Consider the following 20,685-nt stretch of genomic DNA (forward strand, 5'->3'; position numbering starts at 1 on the left):
CCAGGGTTCCACAAAAAAGATACGACTGGGAACTACCTCCATTTCTAAATATTTGAACCTTTTTGTGTTTACAATAGACTACCCCCATACACACTGATGCATCTAAATTACAATGGATGACATTTCCCCTTCAGGACACACAGCTTGTGACTCATAAAGTATGAAGAACACATTCTGAACATTCATGAGAACTCACTTGAGGCTGAATAATTTAATTCAGTATTAAAGACACCAGACCATTTCAATGACATCATGGTTTATAGGACTACACCTTTTTCAATTTAAAAACTGTATACATTTCATGTGTAATTTCACAAATAAAAGGGAGTTTGGGAACTTACAGCAAAGCACAGATGACAACAGGTTTACTTGAGACAGCGCAAGCTAGCACGAAGGTAAAGCTAATCTTTTACATTATAGCGATGATGACACTGGTAGTGACGATGATCTACAGTGTTTTCGCATCACGTTTTGATATCAGCTCGGGTCGCTTGGGACCCCAACCGAGGTAGTACTAAAAAAAGTATCAGGTACTACGTTCTGTTCCAATTGAAAAGCCACCAAACGTAAGCTGACCCAAACCGTGGGGTACTATGCAATGGAAAAGCGCCAGTACAATTATGTTAATTTTGAGGTACCAATACCCATCTCTTGTAAGGGTACCACCACAGTAAAAACTTTTGTATATTTTTTTTTAGTGTGTAAAGCTATTGAGACTGTTGTTGTGATTTTTTATACGTCTCCATGCATCTCCATTCACATTTATTCTTTACAGTATTACTAATACATTCCACATCTGGTTTATTGTGCATTCAGGCAACTGTTGGACACTAGATTGAATGAGGTTTGTGTTGTAGGTTCATTTATTCCTCTGCTCTACTGGTTCTATAGCTTCTCAGTACCATAGCAGGATAAATACAAATAGAAATTCATGCGGCTCTCTGGTCATTCATTGTACTCCAGCTGACTCAGTGAATTTAAGCGAATGAGTTTTAGTGTCACACGGTGTCATTACATCATGACCCTCATACTCTCTATAATCATGTGATTTTACTCTTGTTTCACTGTTTCTCTGCCTGGACCGTAGAAATGTGCCAGTCAGTCTTTGTGTTGCCTTTGGTACTATTGTGTTTCATGTGAATCTTTACGAAAAGCACAAACACCATAGTAGGGTGGCACAGTAGGTAGCACTGTTGCCTAAAAGCAAAAAGGTCCCTGGTTTGAGCCCCAGCTCGGTCAGGTGGCTTTTCTCTGGTTTCGTCCCACAGGTTAGGTACATTTGAGATGCAAATTGCCAGTTTCCCAACAGGTGTTTGCATTAGCAGCCATGCAGTAGATGCTGGAATGGTGTTAAGAATAAACAAACAAATGAGCATAGGATATTTTTCACAGCGTGAGAAGCTTTTTGCATCATGCATTTGGCAGAGAATGTATCCAAACCGAGTCCATTCAAACTATACATTATTTAACCGAATGTGTTGTGGTGGGGATAATACCCATGAGCTTTTTGCAGGGTTTCCACACCTTAGTTAACTTTAAATTTAAGGACCTTTCAAGGCCGTTATAGGTCCAATACTCTCAAATTCAAGGACTTAATATGGGGACCTTTTAAGATACATTGTTACAGTTCCCTTTCGAGGGAACTCGCGCTGCGTCACTGCAGTGACACTTTGGGGACACTTCCAGGAGTGTGTCTGAATGTGTATATCAAATTCAACCCATGGTGAGGCTTAATGACAAAGACAGGGTGATGCGGGAGCCAGGGAGTATATCGCTATCTGAAATTTTGCCAAAGACGGCGTTACAGGGACGCAGGAAGTATGGCAAGGGAGACGCAGCGTCTCGTTCCCTTCTCAGGGAACAACAGTTACATGCGGCATTTTTATAATTTTATAAAACTATGCAAAAAAGCATTTTGGTATGAATCAACATTCGCATACAGAAGATATTTAAAGTGACTCCCGGCTAGGGCAGGTGGTCTTTATGTGTGGAGTTTGCATGTTCTTTCTGTGTCAGCATGGGTTTACTCCCAAATTGTCCCTCCCCCAACCTGTGTATGGATCAACTTTTCTGAATAAAAAACTTGTGTATGGATTAACTGGTTCTCGCTATGTATATAGCCGTAGATGCTGAAGTGGCGTAAAGAAATAAGGAAGAAGAAGAATGGTTCTTTTTTTTGTTAAAATTGGGTTCCAATTAGCTTTTATCTAATTTATTGTTTTCACTTTTCATGGGCGTTGATGTATGAAAGTTTGATTATGTGCCAAGCCATAAAAGTAAGATGGGAAGACGGGAAGTGATTTTAATCAGGAGAGTTTATCTAAGGCATCTATGCTAAGTATCGACTCAGGCTTTCTGTTGAATTGCAGGAAGAAGAAATGTGCTGTGCCGTTCAAAGCATTTTAAATCATTCTGTCTGTTGTTTAGTCTGGTGTAACGCCGTTTGGATGCTAGCATGTATGTTGGAATTCCAGAAATGTTTTTTTTTTCAGGGAAAATTACATGGGATTGTTGACATATTTAAACAAAATATTTAAATGGTAAACAATTTGTGTGCTATTTCACACAGAATGGTGGGTGCACCATTTAGCGACAGGTCAGGGTCCCAGTGCAAAACCCTGAATCTGGGTGTCATCCCAACGATTTATGGAAAAATGACTATTCATGAGTATTCCCTTGGGTTCTGCTATCTTTTGCCCTAACACACTGGGAAAGCTGAGACACACATATCGGGTATCTCTTCGGTCGCCCGAGGGCGATGAACCTGAGCAGGATCCGTCCTTTGGGGAGGGACAAGTGTCCTTCACTCTGCCCTAGATGGGCATCTCAGAACCTCATATGTGCTTTAAACCCTTCAATGCCCTGCTAAAGGACTGTTGCTTTAAAACAAACAAGAAGGGAGGGCGAGAGACAGAGCAAATTGAGAGAGAGAGAGACTAATAGTTCTCTATATGTGGGAATGTTTGTGTTGGGCGAACCGTTATTCTGGGAATATTTGTTGTCGAGGGAGAGCAAGAAAGAGAGAGACTGAATTCATTTTAAAGGACAGAGTCACACAGTAGTCTCCCAGTCTCCCATGGGGCATTTTTGAGGATTAAAGGAAGAAAAAATGAAACGGGAGACCATACAGATGAGACCGACGTTACCTGGGGATCTGCACTCCTACGCACACCTGTACTGAGAAGGGATTACTTGACCACACACCTGTGTAGCTGTGTGTGCGTGTGTTTGTCAGTCATGGAGGCGATGCTCGTGAGTCTGGGAGAGAGTGTCTGTGTGAGGCACAGTGTATTATGGGATATGACATCGGCCGCTCTTAGGAGGTTGAGGCACACAAACCTTAGAGCTCCTGAAATCCTGGTGCGCACCGTATACCAGGTATGATCAGTGAGATACGTCTGGCTGTATTTATGTATGTGTGCTTGCTTGTATTAAAATTTTTTATTGTTATCATATTTTAAGAAATAGCACATGATTGATTTGGGATTTTGAACAGGCAAATGTCTGTAACCCTTTAAAAAGGTCCTAATATGTGCCATTTAGGTACAGATACGTACATTTTAGGTACTAATATTCACTCTTTGGTACGAATATGTACCTCTGAGGTACTAATAGGAACTTTTTAGATGCAAATGTGTACTTTTTCAAAAGGTGACACCATTAAATATTTTTCTGACAATGTAGCAACATCCTGGCAACTATATATTCACATTCGAACATCTTAATATTGTGGTACACTAAACTAAATCCTAGTTGCTGCTTAAATTCATTTCATATCCAGGATGTTATGTGATCTATATAAAGTATTAGTGTTGCTATGGTGGTTTCTATGGGCTTGAGTCGCACACTGTCTCACGGTCATGAAAACAGCTCTCCACGGGAGTCTAAGGTTCTGTCTATCTGTGTGTGTGTGTTAAAGAGAGAGCGGTATAGATCAGTATTCAGTTTGTGTCTCTTTCACCTTCTTACTGTGTGAACAGGACACTGCTGAGGCGAACAGACCAGACGAAACCAGACAAATCCAAGTTTTCATACTTGGATAAATTATAGAACGCAAAATGCTCTTTGGTTCCTGAGTTTTTAGTACAGAACAAATCATTTCACGTAGTGATTTGCTAATCTTTCAAAAAATCACGCTGTTGCTATAGTTTTGGGATATGAAACCATGTACCTTGGAGTACCATTTAGAATAATGTATGGTAGTCATGGTAGTATGTATTAAACTACCTTGGTATAGTTATATGATTATGATTTTTTAATGATTTCATTAAAAATGTAATTCTTCTATCATTTATTTACCCTTTTGTTGTTTAAAAGCCGTGTTTCTTGCATTCATGGAACACAAAATCAAGTGATTGGAATATCCAAGCTGCTCCTGCCTATGCAGTAAAAGCACACTGCGATCCAGGGGCAACCTTCCGATCTCTTGTGAATCCATCACTGAAGTGACTAAAAACTGTAATTCATTGACTGGCCGCTAGAGGCTAGGTCCAAAAGGGAGTCAAACCCTTAGATCAGTAACTTATATAAGAATTTATATAACATTTTAACCAAAAAGTGGTGGGGACAAAATCAGCCATTTCAAAAAGTGGTGGGACATGTATCCAGCATCCCCAGTGTAAATGACACCTATGGTTGGAACGCTTGAACATTTTGAGTTTACTCGCTTCTTTCGACCATTGTTTGCCCAAGCTCCTGATTGGTTAACGCGGTGCGAAAATTCACCAAAGTTCAGATTTTTCAACTCAAATTTGCGTGGAACGTGCCTTTTGCGCATATTGCGCCGCGTCATTCGCCCTTACCGGCCTGCAGGGTGCCTATTTGCGTCTTTGCATTTGCTTAACATGACAATCACTTGCGCTTGCCGCCTCTTCCACGTCTGATGTGAACTCATCATTAAAGTTCTGCATAATTAGGGGCGTGGCCACTTGAGTGATCAGTGTTGGGGGTAACACATTACAAGTAACATACATTCCATAATAATATTACTTTTCTGAAGTAACGAGTAAAGTAATGCATTACTTTTTAAATGTACACATTAATATTTGAGTTACTTTTTAAAAAAAAGTAATGCAAGTTGCTTTTTTAGTTTAATTAATTTGATTTAAAAAAAATATGTACTGAATTAAACTGAACGTAGTAACATTATGCATTCTATGCATACACGTTCTGCGTGGAAACAGTTTGAGTCAGAAACTGAGATGGCAGGCCAGAGCTCGACATTTTTGTGATGAAATATGCAATTTCTGAATGCAGAACTTTTCAGTCATAAAAAACACCTGCAAGGCCTGAAAGAGTGCAAGCCTCATCCAAGAAAAAGTAAAGCAAAAGTAACTAAAAAGTAACATAAGCATTACTTTCCATGAAACATAACTAACACGTAAGTAACACAATTAGTTTTTTTGGGAGTAACTTAATATTGTAATGCATTACTTTTAAAAGTAACTTTCCCCAACACTGTGGGTGATAGGTAAACTGTCACTGCTTTCACTACTGTTGAGCTTGGCCGGCGTGGTTTCAGCAATCAGCCACTTCTGCCTTAACCACGTACTGCCTCTTTACCCATTTTTGGTTTTCCGTGAGTGATGCGCGGTGACGCAATGCCAAGATGGTGATGGCAGGCCACGCAAACTCTTGGCTTCAATAAAGCTCTTAACAAACCTATGGGTGACATCATGGACACTACGTCCATTTTTTAGAGTCTATGATTGTGATCAGGCATTAGGGTTGCCAGGTCTGTGTTTTTCCCATGGAATTTTGTCTACTTTTAAACTGGTCCTTACTTTTAATCTTAAGGCCGTCTTAAAGATAAAATCATGTGTAATGCATACAGTGACTGTGAAATATGTATTTTAGAAATGGAAATGGAACTATTATGTAGACCTGGCAACCCTGTCGCTGTCAAACTCCTAAAGCGTATACATAAGGGTGATAATGATACATATTTAGGTGAACTGTTACAATGTGCATCCTACTGTAACTGAGGAGGTGTACACCATTTGAATAAAGGCAGGTGACCATTGACCATCTCAGTGGTAGAGCATTGTGTTAGCAGCGGAAAAGGAAATAAATCATGCATGCTTTGTAATCCACTGTAAGTCGCTATGGATAAATGCATCTGCCAAATGCATAAATGTAAATGTCTTTGTGATAAACTTGATCACAAAAATGACTGAATCTCAACATAGGCTACCACAAAAGCATATAATATGTTGTATACCTTTTACACTTGACCCCTCAAAATGACTTTTCAGTCTCTCCAAACGTATGCATCCTTGTAATGCTTTTAGCATAGCTAGTAAATATGATGAACATATATGATGAACATACACATTCCCTACATATTCAGAAGTCAAGGAGCGGTTTCCTATAGCATTCCTTCCACATCTACACAAACACACACATACAGTATGCTCTTTCCTTGCACCAGTGTTTGATCCAGCAGGTATTTCCTTGGGAGATCCTGTAACCCCCCGTCCCCCTTTCCTTTCATTCAACTCTCCAGCAAAACAACTCTCTCGCTCCCCCCCTCTCTCCTTTTCTCCGGTTCTCGGTGTTCCCCTCCTTTCAAACTAAAGCACAGTCTGTCAAGCTCAGGGAAGGCATTATGTTTTCTCTCCCGCGTTTTAATTCTCATCCACAGAGCTGCTTTTGTTCCATTTAAGCTGTTAATTGTGTGTTTGTGAGAGGAAATGTGAATGTAAAGTAGAAAAAAAAGAGTTCCCAGGTTAGTTTTCCACATGTTTTGTTGCCTTGGTTCCGTTTATAGGCTCTTCACACTGATCCAGAACCATTTCTTAAAGGGATAGTTCACCCAAAAATTAAAATTACCCCATGATGTGGTTGGGTGTTTCAAAGCGCGCTGTTATGGTGCACATCCAAAACATCCAGTACATAACTTAGTTTAAGTCTTGCATTTTGTGCAGATAAATGCACGTTGTATAATACATTTATGTTGTATATAAGGCTTAATATTATGTAGAGTGCGTCAGTAAAGAAAGTGCATCAGTTTGGGTTTATTAACCCTTTAGTTTCACTTCATCACGCAGCTTTTCCTGTTAGAGGTTTTTGTTAAAAACATTTAATTAATAATCTAGTATGTGTTCATTTTGCTGTCATTTTTTTAAATGAAGTTTTATTTGAGTGTTTTAATAAAAATATTTTCATTTTCACCATGACGTATACGCCCCGCCCCTTTGATTGCCCCGCTCCCAGTTAATCGAGTACTTGTTTTTAGACCTATGGATTAATCGAAATGAAAAAATGACAAAAAACTTTACAAACAAAAAATAGCTAGCTTCTGGCAATGACCTACACAGGTTCATGAGATGCGTTTCCAGTGTATAACATAGCATGTAGGGCAAGAGACGTAGTGGAGATGAAATGAGATGCTGCGTCATACGCTAAATCTAATTTTTGTAAAATTTGTGTTTATTTGCATACAAAATCAAAGTGTTTTTCTGCATAATATGTGTGTGTGTACTGTGTGTAATTATTATGTATATTTTACCACACACGCATATTTATTTCAGAATTTTTTATTTATATATCAATTTTTAAATGTATATATACAGTAATATAGAATATATACAAATATAATATATATATATATATATATATATATATATATATATATATATATATATATATATATATATATATATATATATATATATATATATATATATATATATATATATATATATATATTATATACACACACACATATAAATGATAAATGTTTCTTAAAGCAACACCAAAGAGTTTTTTTACCTTAAGCAACACTAAAGAGTTTTTGCTCTTTGCTCCCCCTACAGGCTGGAAGTAGAGCCCGACTGATAAAGGATTTTGAAGGCCGATACCGATACAAATGTTTGTTGGTTTTAAAATCCGATATATCAGCCGATATTTTTTTATTTCAGAAACGCGCAAAAAAACATTTACAGATTTCCCTAACATTAGTTATTTGTGGTTATTTATGAGTTTTAACTAAAATAATATGATAATGCATTTTTAAAAAAATTATTTTATTGTCTCGTGACCAACTCACCATGAACTCACTTAACCGTTGTTCTCCCTGCCTGACTCTGGCTGGGAGAGAGAGGGAGGTTGTAGAGTGCCCTCTGGTGGACAAACTATACAACGGCAACACTCATGACACGGTTGAAGGCTGTTTCATCCGTTTTTTTTTTATATTAATTTATCGGCCGTTATGAATGCCGATACCGATAGTTTGAAAAATATATAATCGGGCGATAATATCGCCCTACCGATATATCGGTCGGGCTCTAGTTGGAAGTGGAATTGTCCATTACCACTATCATAAATAATTTACCCTACTGCAGCAAAGCTGGCTCTGATTGGATTGTAGGTCTGCCGTAAAGCAAGTTTTTGTAGTTTTCACTCGAACTACAGGACCGCGACCCGACGGTTGGAAACTTCTTTAGTGCGGTTTTGGTCGATATAGAGGGCTGCAAAGCGACTGAAACTTTTTTGGAAACTTTATGTTAAGGTTAAAAAACTCTTTAGTGTTGCGTGTGTGTGTGTGTGCGTGTGTGTGTGCGCGTGTGTGTGTGTGTTACAGTCAAACAGCGTATTCACCAGTGTTATGTTTTTCTCCCCCTTGTAACCGAAATGGCTTGAATTTGTACAAAACACCATTTCTCTATTTCGTTTAATGGCAGCCTGCCACCCCTACATCTGTTGAGAGTACAACTCTCACCGTTTGTTTCCCAGCTGCGGAGCAGGTACATGCACCACGCTGTTCTGAGATCAGTTCTGTCACTCTGATATCAGAAAGGGAAGATTTAAGATCCTTTTGGAGCTGTTTGGCCATGTTCGATTCCAAATTGGAGCGCTCTAAACATCCCATAAGTCGCAACCAAACACACACTCCAAAACACCACAGCTGTATTTATCCATGAGGGTATTTTCCCAGAACATAATGTGTTTAAAGTCTCGTTGCACATTCTTTGGTGCTGATTTGAGGGTTTTGTTTGGAACTGGAGTTATCGTAGCAATCAGCTTGTGTGTTTATGTGTCTGTGTGTTGCTGATAGGTTGTTTATTTAGGCCTTATGCGATCGAGTGCGTCATCATCTCAGACATGTAGCCTGCAGATGCTGTATAATATTAGTATGTTGTATGCGTGTGTGGGGTGCATATGGGCGAGGATACGGTTAGGGAGAAACATGAGACTGTTTGTTATGATTCAGAAATGCAAATTGGTGGGTCAGATGCTGTATATATAACTGAAAGAAGGTGATGAAATGAAGGTGCAAGTGAAACTGTTTCCTCAAAGGATCTTTTATTGCTCTTTAAGTGCTCAGTTGTTTGGGTATTAACTTGGTCTCAGGTGTTTCACCACAGTGTTTTGAAATATACATACTGTAGAAACAATTGAGACAATTGGTAACATAGTGTAAGACTTAGTGCTGCACCTGCACGGTATTGAAGAAAATGCGTTATGCGGTATCTTCTTAAACTGTGCGATATTCCCTATGGCAGTGAAGTGAATTTTTTTTAATAAGAAAATATATTTACATTCTTTCCGGGAAAAGAAAGCATTAATCTCTGCATTGATGTAAAACTTTGACTATACATAACTTTTTGAAGTATAAAATCATTTAGTTTTTGCGCATTTGCAATATTTTGATTAATAACATATCTTGTAGGAAGCGCAAGTAAGACCTATAGGGTGGTTTCCCAGACAGGGCTTAGGTGAATAGGACTTGATTATATTAGAAAATGTAAGTACTTTCAGAAGCAAACATTAAAAAAGCATTCCAGGTATGTATCTTGAGACAAAACAACAGCACTGATACTGTATATGTTAATATATGTCAATGCAAGATTTAAATAAAGGCAGCTCGAACATGCATTTTGGTCTGGGACTAGGATAAGCCCTGTTCAGGCCCATAATGTTATACATTTACAATTGATATCATCATTTGATTTTAGAAATGTTAATATACTGAGTCATTTTTCCAGGAAAACAACCGTGAGGTTAAAGTCTCCACCTGCTTTCTATTTAAATCCTATTGAAACCAAATTTCCACAGTAATCAAATTTGTTCTCTTTTCATGGGTTGCATCATTTCTAAATGGATTCATGCAAATGTTTAATTATGAAATATAACTAGTTTTAACAAACATGCCTTACTAAAAACATTACTTGTGTGCATTTTGAGGCAAAACAAAGGGCACTCATGTATTTTAAGATATGTCAGTTTAAGTTGTTTTCAATTTGGACAGCTCTTACATTTATTTTAGTCTAGGACTAGTCTAATCCCTGTCCGGGAAACCGCCCCAAAGAGTTCATATTAGTACCTCAGCGGTACATATTGGTTCCAAAAATACATTTGTAGCGAATGGTACATAGTAGGACCTTAAGGGTACTGTCCCAGTGAAAGCTGTGGTACATATTTTGATCAACACTGTACATATGCAGTGTATTTACGTATAATATGTAAATATTTATGTATAATAGATTTATTACATAAATACTGATTTCAAGAAATAGCCTTCTCTCAATGTAATTCAATCATACATTATAGACTTAGTCATCTGACAGATTAATTTGGGCTCAGTCCAGCAGTTCTCTAATCTTGGGATTTCCCTGTGTGTGCAAGTGTGTAATCTGATGGGATTACAGTCAAAAACATGTGATTAGTGTGTATTACTCGTAATCCCAGGTCATACACACTGAGATGAGTGAATCCCTAGATCTGTGATGTTGGATACAGTATAAAAATATATAGTAATCTGATTTATAATATGTTAAATACAATATGATTACGTATCTAGCCTCTTTGGCATTGTAATGATGTTGATAAAAACATTTCTGCATTATTTCTGAAGAAAAAAAACATTCTTCTGTTCATTTTCCAGTTTATTACGCTGCATTAGTATGTATTTCATTATCTCTAATGACTTTCAGGATTTTTTAGCCATGAGTGTTGCCATAATTTTATGAGTTTGTTGTTTGTTTATTAGGACACAGCTTTTAATACTTTGTGAAGAATGTAAAAAATGAAATGGAAAATTTAAAGGCAAAATGCTAATTTATTCTAGCTTCCTTTTATAATGCAAGTCTATGGGATTGCTTCACCTGTTTAATAGTCTTCGAAAAGTGATAGCACACTTTTTTCTTTAAGGGGACATATCATGAAAATCAGACTTTTTCCATGTTAAAGTGCTATAATTGGGTCCCCAGTGCTTGTATCAACCTAGAAAATGTGAAAAAGATCAACCCAGTAAATTAGTTTTGGTAAACCATTCTCTGCAAACATGTGAAAAAATAGGTAATTGAAATTTGGCTCCCCTTTGTGATGTCAGAAGGGGATAATACCACCCCTGAATCTGCATTATCCAACCACTGCCATTTAGAGCATTTGCATTTATAAGGACATTTTTTCTCATACCTACAAAGTGGCAATTTTAACATGCTATATTAATATATCTATATGCTATTTTGAGCTAAAATCCACAAAACGTTTATATTTGACCCAAAAATGGGTTAAAACAACCCAGCATAGGATAAATTATAACCCAAGAGGTCCAGTTCATCTCTTTTTGACCCAACGCTGGGTTGAAAATAACCTAGCATTTTGTTGAGTGCATACTCTATATACCAAAAAGACAACAAAGTCAGGTTAAGGATATGAGGTCACAGATCTGACCTTTGCCCTGTGAAGTGGTCCTGTTTGTTGATGGGCTACAGATAAAGAGATTCCTCTTGAAGCCTTTATCCAACCTTTATGAGCTATCATATTCAGAGAGACTTGGCCTTATTATGGTCTACAACCCTCCATCTTCATCTATGACCTTTGACCTGATTCAGTACAACATTAGACCTGCTCTCCCCCCACTAAAACCTGAACTGAAGACACGTTATCTATGTTTAAATAATTCACATCACTGACGTAACAAATAAATCAGTAATGAACTGACATCAGTATGAATAGGGTTTCTACGCTGGGCGTGTGGTTAGTACTAAAGATTTGCAGTGGATTGTGTTTGAAATGTAATACTGGCTCACAGAAAGTAAGGTCGGCTGCATTGCATCATGGGTTTCCTTGCACAGAGCAGTGTGCTTGGTTGCATACTGAACATTTTTAGTGACAGTTTGCATACTGTGCATCGATAATATTGCATACTGCAGAAATAGCAACGGTATGGTAGTATGCTAGCCATGGCCTCTTGATTGTCACAATTGTTTTAATCAATCTAATATTAGCGTTGCATCTCACCTATTTACGTCCAAATTTGTTTCAATGATCAGTGATGGCATGTCTATTTCTCTAGAGGAGACCCGTGCTGATTTCGGGGAAGTTTTCTAGACATGACAGGTGTGCTGAGATGGGATTTGATTTAGTGCCAGTCAGAAATTGAGAGATAAATGCACCTGGACCCGTGGTCTGTTACTATGGTGATGCATGCGACTAATGATGTCATGAGGGTGCGAAGAGGAGGCTGAAATGCTGATGTATTAGTATTTGAAATGCAAACAGCAAAAAGGATTAAAGTCCTGTTTGGGGGTGTTTGTGTATCTTTAAAAAGCCGTATGGATACCCAGCGGCTCATTTTAAAGGTTTATGCAGTCTTTCTACATTGCTTTTGTCCTTAGAGTGAAGTTAGCCTCTGGATGACTGTTTAGTGTTTTAAAGGAATACAAGTGTGATTTTTCATTGTTTACTCATGCATGTAATTTCAAGCCTGTATGATGTACCTTCCTCAAAAAGACAACAATTTTCAAGCCAGTATTGTCCATATAATAATAAATGAATACTGGCAAGGGATGCCAGGCTTCAAATAACAAAGCATTATTAAAAGTATCATGTGTTATTTTGTTAAGTACATCCATAGCCTCCTGTTTTGGAAGATGATATCAAGGGTAACCAAGGGCGTCTCATTCCTGTCTCTTTCTATTTGATATTCTGTATATTGCTTAGTGACTATGTGATGGGTCATAAAGTTCATCTTGCCTGCATTGCCTGCGCAACGCAGCCAATCGAGGCTCAGTTCACACACCTGACCTGAACGCACCAATCACAGCTCCCGTGAGAAACTGTTGAGATGGGCATTATTTTGTGGCTTTGCCTAAGTGATTGATTTACACTTGGTTAATTATAAATGAGTGAGAGAGGTGAAAACTGCTCACTTAGCCTACTATTACAGTGACACACAATGATATATTTATGACTGTGTGCATGTGAGATTTAGTGTCCAAATAAGCGCTTTCTGAAGATGGTTCAAGCTCGGTTCCAAAACCTAATGAGATGCCCTGCAGTGTGCAAACCATCAAGGAGTCTCATAAGTGACTGTTTGGAACGTAGACAACAACCCTGCAAAGCATAGAAATAGTGTTATAGTAGACTCACAATTGATTCCTGTTGAATTTGATGTTAGCTCTAATCTAACAGACCCAGTGTCTTGGAAAAGCATTTGTCAGTGAGTTTGTAAGTGGGCTTGTGTGTTTATCTTAGGGGGTCCGTTATAAACCTGAAGTCTTTATACGTGGATCCATTTCGGTTTAATCAACTACAGATGTGCGCGTGGCCCAGAATGCTCTTTTAGCGTCCTTTTATCAACAAACTCCAAATTGCTCTAGTTTCTCAGGAATCCAAGGAATGTTCAACTGACTAAAGATGTTCCCTCATACAGAAATAGCAAACGGATTAAAGCATTCCTCTAATACAAAACATGAGAAAATGGCTCTCTGAGAACGTTTTTGCTGTTAGCGTGAGAGCGACAGTTCGCCCAAAATGTTTGTGCCAAAAAGTACTTTTTTTTTCCTATGCAGTGAAAGCAAATAGTGATCATGGTATGTAAAACTTAGCAAAGGACTGAGAAGCACCATAAGTGGTCTGTGTGACTCGTGCAATAACATGAGGTTGAGTAAATGATGACAGAAGTTTGCATTTACGTTTATGCTTTTGGCAGATGCTTTGATCCCAGGGCCCGAGTGGGACTCGTTTTCAGCCCTGGAGATTCATGCCTTAGACCGGCCCACTTAAGTTCACAACTGACTATATTAAAATAATATATTTAAATCTTCAGTAGCCTTAATAAGTCTGCAGTAGTGCACAGCCTTGCAATTTGTTGTAAATTTAGATATATAATTTCCATTAGTAGCCTTAACAATTATGACTTTTGCCATAATCGTACAGCCCTACAATAACTGTACGTTCACACCACCGCCGACTTGAGCTTCCAAAGTTACCGGAAGTCATTCATGTACAATGGAAGCTGGCTTCTTTCAGCTGCAAGGAGCATCAAATCCATCCCCGTCACGTTTTGGGCGTTTTGAGCGACCAGAGCGTCAATCAAAAAGTTGAAAGAAGCTCAACTTTATGTTAATGAGCTCGACGCGCTCCTTGCAGCTGAGAGAAGCCAACTTTCATAGAGACAGAGCGCAGTTATGCAAATTTGAAAACCACGCCCACCGGGGGGGAACGCGATCCAACCGTCTCCATTGAGTTTGTATTGCGAGAAGCCGCCTCCTTGTCATTTCTGGCTTATAACAAAAAACTGAATAATGCCTAAAAGCTGCTGTGTGACAATATGTACAGCTAACAAGCCACAGAACCCAGAAATAAGTTTTTATAAGCTGTCGAGCCGTAAAACCCTGCCTTTAGGGAGAATAAAGTGGATCGCCGACTACGTTTCCCCCTATTGGACGCAGTTCTTCTAATAGAAGTACTATGAAAAGTTGCCTGTGTCCATTTTTGTGTCTTTAGGCGCTCGTTTTTTGGGGTTGACAGCTTATAAAAACTTATTTACAGATTAAACTTAAAAACAGAATAATACCTAAAAGCTGCTGTGTGACAAGGTGTACATCTAACAGGACAAAAAAAAACAAATACGTTTTTATAAGTTGTCGACTTAAAAAAAACGAGCGTTTAAAGACACAGAAATGGAAACAGGCAACTTTTCATAGTACTCCTATTAGTAAAACTGCGTCCACTAGGGGGAAATGTAGTAGGCGATCCACTCCTTAAAGGCTGGGTTTTACGGCTCGGCAGCTTATAAAAACTTATTTATGGGTTCTTTGGCTTGTTAACTGTACATATTGTCACACAGCAGCTTTTAGGCATTATTCAGTTTTTTGTTATAAGCCAGAAATGACAAGGAGGCGGCCTCTCGCAATACAAAGTCAATGGAGACGGTTGGATTGCTTCCCCCCCCCCGGTGGGCGTGGTTTTCAGGTTATGACGCGCTGCGCTCTGTCTCTATTGTAAAGACTTCCGGTAACTTTGGAAGCTCAAGTTGGCGGCGGTGTGAACGTACAGTTATTGTAGGGCCAAAAATCATAATTGTTCAAAACGCCAGCAACCAATCGGAATATAGCGTAGACGTTCTTCACTGGCTAATTCTGGAGAAACATACGATGTAAAGTTTCGTTCCTACAAAAACATTAGTTCAGAGAAAACAGACTTAAGAGCGGCCAAAGCGTCAACAAGTTTCTCCGTACTTTTTGACAAGTGTCCTTGACCGGGCGGCCTGAGCTTCTTTTGAAGATCAAGTCGGCGGTGTGAACGTACATAAGGTATTTTAATAGTATTTAAAAAAATAACTTAAAGCAACACTAAAGAGTTTTTGCTCTTTGCTCCCCCTACAGGTTAGAAGCGTAATTGTCCATTACCACTGTCGTAAATACTGCAGCATAGCTGGCTCTGATTAGATTTTAGGTCTGCCGTAAAGCAAGTTTTTGTAGTTTTCACTCGAACTACATGACCGCGACCCGACGGTTGGAAACTACTTTAGTGCGGTTTTGGCCGCTAGAGGGCTGCAAAGCGAATGTGAAAGTGCTGTTCACCCTGTTTCAAGTGGATGAACGACTGAACATTTTTTGGAAATGTTATTTTAAGGTAAAAACAATCTCTTTGGTGTTGCTTTAAAGGAACACGCCCACATTTTGGGAATTTAGCTTATTCACCGTATCCCCCAGAGTTAGATAAGTCCATACATACCTCTCTCATCTCCGTGCGTGCTGTAACTCTGTCTGACGCAGCCCCCGCTAGCTTAGCTTAGCACAAAGACTGGAAATGCATGGCTCCAGCTAGTATACTGCTCCCAATAAGTGACAAAATAACGCGATCATTTTCCTATTTATGTGTTGTGATTTGTATAGTCAAACCGTGTACAAATAACAAGGTGATATGAGACACAGCGATCTTTTAACAGTATACATACTGAGAACTATATTCTCTGAAGACGAAGCACTGCTGCATGGGCGGAGTGATCTGCTCGCAGCACACGAGAAGCTCCTGGTGAGCAGAGTCAGAGTTGTGCAAATCACTCCGCCCATGCGGCAGTGCTTCGTCTTCAGAGAATATAGTTTTCAGTATGTATACTGTTAAAAGATCGCTGTGTCTCATATCACCTTGTTATTTGTACACGGTTTGACTATACAAATCACAACACAAAATAGGAAAATGATCGCGTTATTTTGTCACTTATTGGGAGCAGTATACTAGCTGGAGCCATGCATTTCCAGTCTTTGTGCTAAGCTAAGCTAGCGGGGGCTGCGTCAGACAGAGTTACAGCACGCACGGAGATGAGAGAGGTATGTATGGACTTATCTAACTCTGGGGGATACGGTGAATAAGCTAAATTCCCAAAATGTGGGCGTGTTCCTTTAAGAAAGCATCATATTCATATAAAACTTACTTTTTTCTAATAAACTGAGATGAGTTTTGCATCAAATTGATTGTTATTCTTGCAGTAGACTATATGATGGTTCATTGAAGATTCATTGTTACATCTATGACTTAGATTTTAAAGATTCACGATTTGTAGATCCTAGAGGCCGTTCGAATCAAGACACGCTCAAGTTTATTTTAAATGTAGACGCATGGCAAACAGTCAAATATTGATGTGTCTGAAACAAAACTCGAGTGGGACCAGTAGCAAAAGCAGTAATGTGAGTAATTTGAAAAGCAGAAGAAAGCATGGCGTCCTGCGTTTTTCATGCGTTTTAGATGTTAATTGACCCTAGTGTAAGAATTCTTTCAATAAGTGAACTTAGACAACTTGGACATAAAGCGGTGGGCCCGTGGGGACATCTCCCAACCGCAAATTATGCAAGTGGGGCTGCTGTGATTGCAGGCAGCTGAGGGATAGCAACCTTCAACCAGGTGGCATGACAACATGTCCTCTCGTTCAAAAAAACAACAAAAAACAGGCCGGCCCACCGGGAATTCTCCCAGTGCTCCCGGTTAGCCAATCCAAACTTGTTGGATACAAAATGATGCACATCTACGGTCCCTTATTAAGCGCACAAAACATATACAGCCTATGAGGATGAGTGTTAGTGGTGGTCATATATAGGGTGAAAGCTGTGATGTGGTTTGTGGTTTGACTGTGTAAAAAGTAAGCAATGCTCTCTCTCTCTCTCTCTCTCTCTTTCTCTCTCTCTCTTTCTCGTGTAGTGTGTGAATTATTGTTTCGACTGCTCTACTGACTCATATACTCAGTGAGGTTTATGTCCTAGTTCACACACACTTTCACACTCGGATACACGTGCAAGGCATTTTGCTGATGTGGAGTTAAAGGCGTGTGAGGAGAGAGTCTCTTTCATTGATCCACACAGTATCAGAGTCAGCGATCTGTTCACATTTCACACACACTCACATGCACTTCTTTTGTCTCTGTTTCTGTGACTGCTGAAAGTTATATCACAATTTTAGAAAGCTAGTTTTTGGGTTTAGCTGAATTGTTAGGCTGCATGCAAAATTAAAACACCTGCATGTGGTTGTGTTTTTATAATATAAGAACGAAAGAAGTTTAATACTCATTGGCCACATTTAAATTGCATGTTTGTGACATCCAATTTTTTCCCTCATGTGGCACAGATCGGATATGACCCACAGGCGTATAAGTAAGGAATATTTGATAGGGCCTTTAAATTATTAGAAAATAATGCACACCCAAGGTGGTAATGCGGCACGCCGCAAAATGGTTGCGAAGCGAGGGTGCATAATTTTCAGTTATACTACGGGTCCGTTTAATGCTTGAATCTGATTGGCTGATGAACGTCCTGAGGTGTGCAATTATTTTCTGGGAAACGCACTGCGAATGTTCAGGCAGCTCCGCATTACAGTTCTATATCACTTCGCATAGTTAACTGTAATAACGGACTAACAAAAACAACATGACAGACGATTTTCTGAGGCAAAGACAGCGCTGTTTAGAGACGCACCGAGGTAGCATCGTTCACACAATCTCTCACTCGCTTGCCCTCTCTCTCTCTCTCTCGCTATAAAATGACGTTTTAGAACAAGCACAAAAGCCGTTGGATGAAATGCTGAAGAAATAGTCCTACTCACAAAAGCGATTTAAGTACAAAAAACTGACGAATCCCTTTAAATATATCATGAGGTCAATGTCTTGATGTGTGGTAACCGTAGTATAAGCGGAATAATTGACTCCAGGTCATTCAATTATTGAATTTTTTTTTTCCGAATAATTCAACAGCCCATCGTCAATTATTCCTTATATAATTCAAAGGACCAGAGTCATTTATGCTGCTTATACCACAGTTTCCACAAACATTGCTCATGGTGCCTATTTTTTAAGACATTTGAAAGGTTAGGTGTGCAGTTTTCAGAAATATAATCAACACCCATGGAACATTTCTCAGCCAGTCAGAATAAAGTATTCAAACGGCCCATGCTATAAGCTGGGAAAAAGTGCATAGATTCCGATATTATATTGGTTTCAGACCTCATTCATATGTGGAAATAAACCGGATATAACTCTGATACATGCATTCACGTTCGCAGTGTACGCGGACCGATTGGATTTTCCCATCGTAATAGTGTCCTGCGTCATTCAAATGCGACACTAGTTGGCTTGTTCGGTTAATTAAGCCTATTCAACCTTCCAGGTAAGCTTAGCATGCTATGGTTTATTGTTTAAATAACTGATAATATTACTTTTAACGTACAGACATCTATTCAGTCTGATGTTCTGTCTGCTATTTTTTAGTTGAATAAATTGCTTTTCCAGATTAAATGTCTGTTTTTTCGGCTTGGATTTTGTGAAATAATTTTCTAAATAAACGCAACGTTATTCCACTGACTTAAATATGTCATTTCATCTTAATGACGCATTTTTGAATGATGCGACTTATACTCCGGTGCAGCTTATAGTCTGGAAAGTACGGTAATGATTTTGTCCATTGCATATCGTGACATTTTACTTCCTCTGTGGTTTAAGCTGTTGTGGGTCAGTATGTCTACCTTGAATTGTTTTGCCAAATGTTTAGTGTAAATGCAGTTATCGGGTTGCTTTTAAAAGATGATGTAAGCGGGTCATCAAAAAAGGCGGATACAGGCAAAAAGTCTGAATTAGGTATTGATAAAAGCAAATTCCTTATTAAAATTATTAATAATATTCTAAACTTATTCTGTTAAGGTTCTGTTAAGTTACATTTTATTGTAATTTATTTACTAGTAATTCGCTTTTATATAACAGCTTCTTTTTACACAATTTGCTTGCTGTGTCTATTTTACATATAACTAAAATCTGGTTTAGTTTTTGTTAGTCAGGGGTAGATTTGCATTCAGCAGACCCACCCTCAATATTCAAAAAGCAGAATGACTCAGCCTTCAACAGGCAAACTCTTAGAGTAACTAAATGTAAAACCCATGCACTTAAATTAGCAGTATACTAGTCTCTGTCTAATATGTCTTATTTTATGCTGGGATACATCTGGGTGTGTGCTAGTGAAAGCTTTAGATGTTTAGGTTGTGTGTGTATAGTCCAGATGGGAGTACAGCTATGCAGTAAAATTACAGCAGGAGAAATCTCACACACACGTTTGAAGTGCTCGCATGTGGGTGTGTGTTTCTTTTTCCACAGATTTAACTGGAAACACATTTCTTCTCACAACACACACACACACACACACACACACACACACACACACACACACACACACACACACAGACATGCGCACACAAACATGAGGCACAAAAAGACTTTAAACAGTTTCCTTTTACTGGCTTCTATATGTAGTGAAGTTACAGGTCTCTTTAGACTTAAAGACATACATTTCATTTAAATTACGATTCTCAATAGTCCACTTTCATACACCTGCACAGACACAGGTGCTTTGGTGCGCATCCCAAACATTGTTTGATAATGTACAGCTTCCTTAAAAGACCCAACTCCGCTTTATCATCCATCCAAACCTCACACATATGCACCTTTTCCAAATGGAGCTTATAAAATAATCAGGCAAGATTCCTTAAATGCCCACCATTATACTTTCAACCCCACTTCCACCTGGACCTGTAAAGACCCTGCATATAAAATTACACGAATTCACACACGCTCTCACCCAGGGCCAGTTTCGGAGGCTGCGGGGTATCTTTGATGTGATTTAAAGGAGTTTGTTATACCACAGGGATTATCCATAAAAAGCCTACATCCTACACCCTAAAAACCGACCCGGCCAAAGCCCCATGGCTCATCCACCCCCATCCCTTAGCCACGAGATGATGAGAACGAAGCACATGATGGAGCATATGGTTTGTTAGGGTGCGAAGGCTTTCTGTGTTTATTGTCCTGGCAAATTTCATGAGTGCAGTGTGAAACAGACAGCGAAATAATTAAGATGAATGTGTGCCTGCTGTTATAGGAACTCAGTTGAGGAGATACATAATATGTGTGTGTGT

At 38.9% G+C, this 20,685-nt stretch overlaps 1 protein-coding gene across 11 annotated transcripts in view; it reads left to right on the forward strand.

Annotated features, from left to right (window-relative positions):
• frmd4a (FERM domain containing 4A) overlaps positions 1–20,685 on the forward strand; it is a 210,806-nt gene that overhangs the window by 124,419 nt on the left and 65,702 nt on the right. For 2 of the 11 annotated variants that reach the window (XM_073853761.1, XM_073853759.1), the window contains exon 1: positions 2,994–3,378. The exons of 7 other annotated variants lie outside the window; for them this stretch is intronic. In XM_073853761.1, coding sequence (XP_073709862.1) covers positions 3,238–3,378 — 141 coding nt within the window. In that variant the 5' untranslated portion in view covers positions 2,994–3,237. Of the gene's footprint in view, positions 1–2,993; positions 3,379–20,685 lie in introns of those variants that run through there. 2 more of the 11 variants (XM_073853758.1, XM_073853760.1) reach the window with 2 other exon arrangements.

This window comes from Misgurnus anguillicaudatus, chromosome 15 (genome assembly GCF_027580225.2).
Source record: "Misgurnus anguillicaudatus chromosome 15, ASM2758022v2, whole genome shotgun sequence".
Lineage (NCBI taxonomy): Eukaryota > Metazoa > Chordata > Actinopteri > Cypriniformes > Cobitidae > Misgurnus > Misgurnus anguillicaudatus.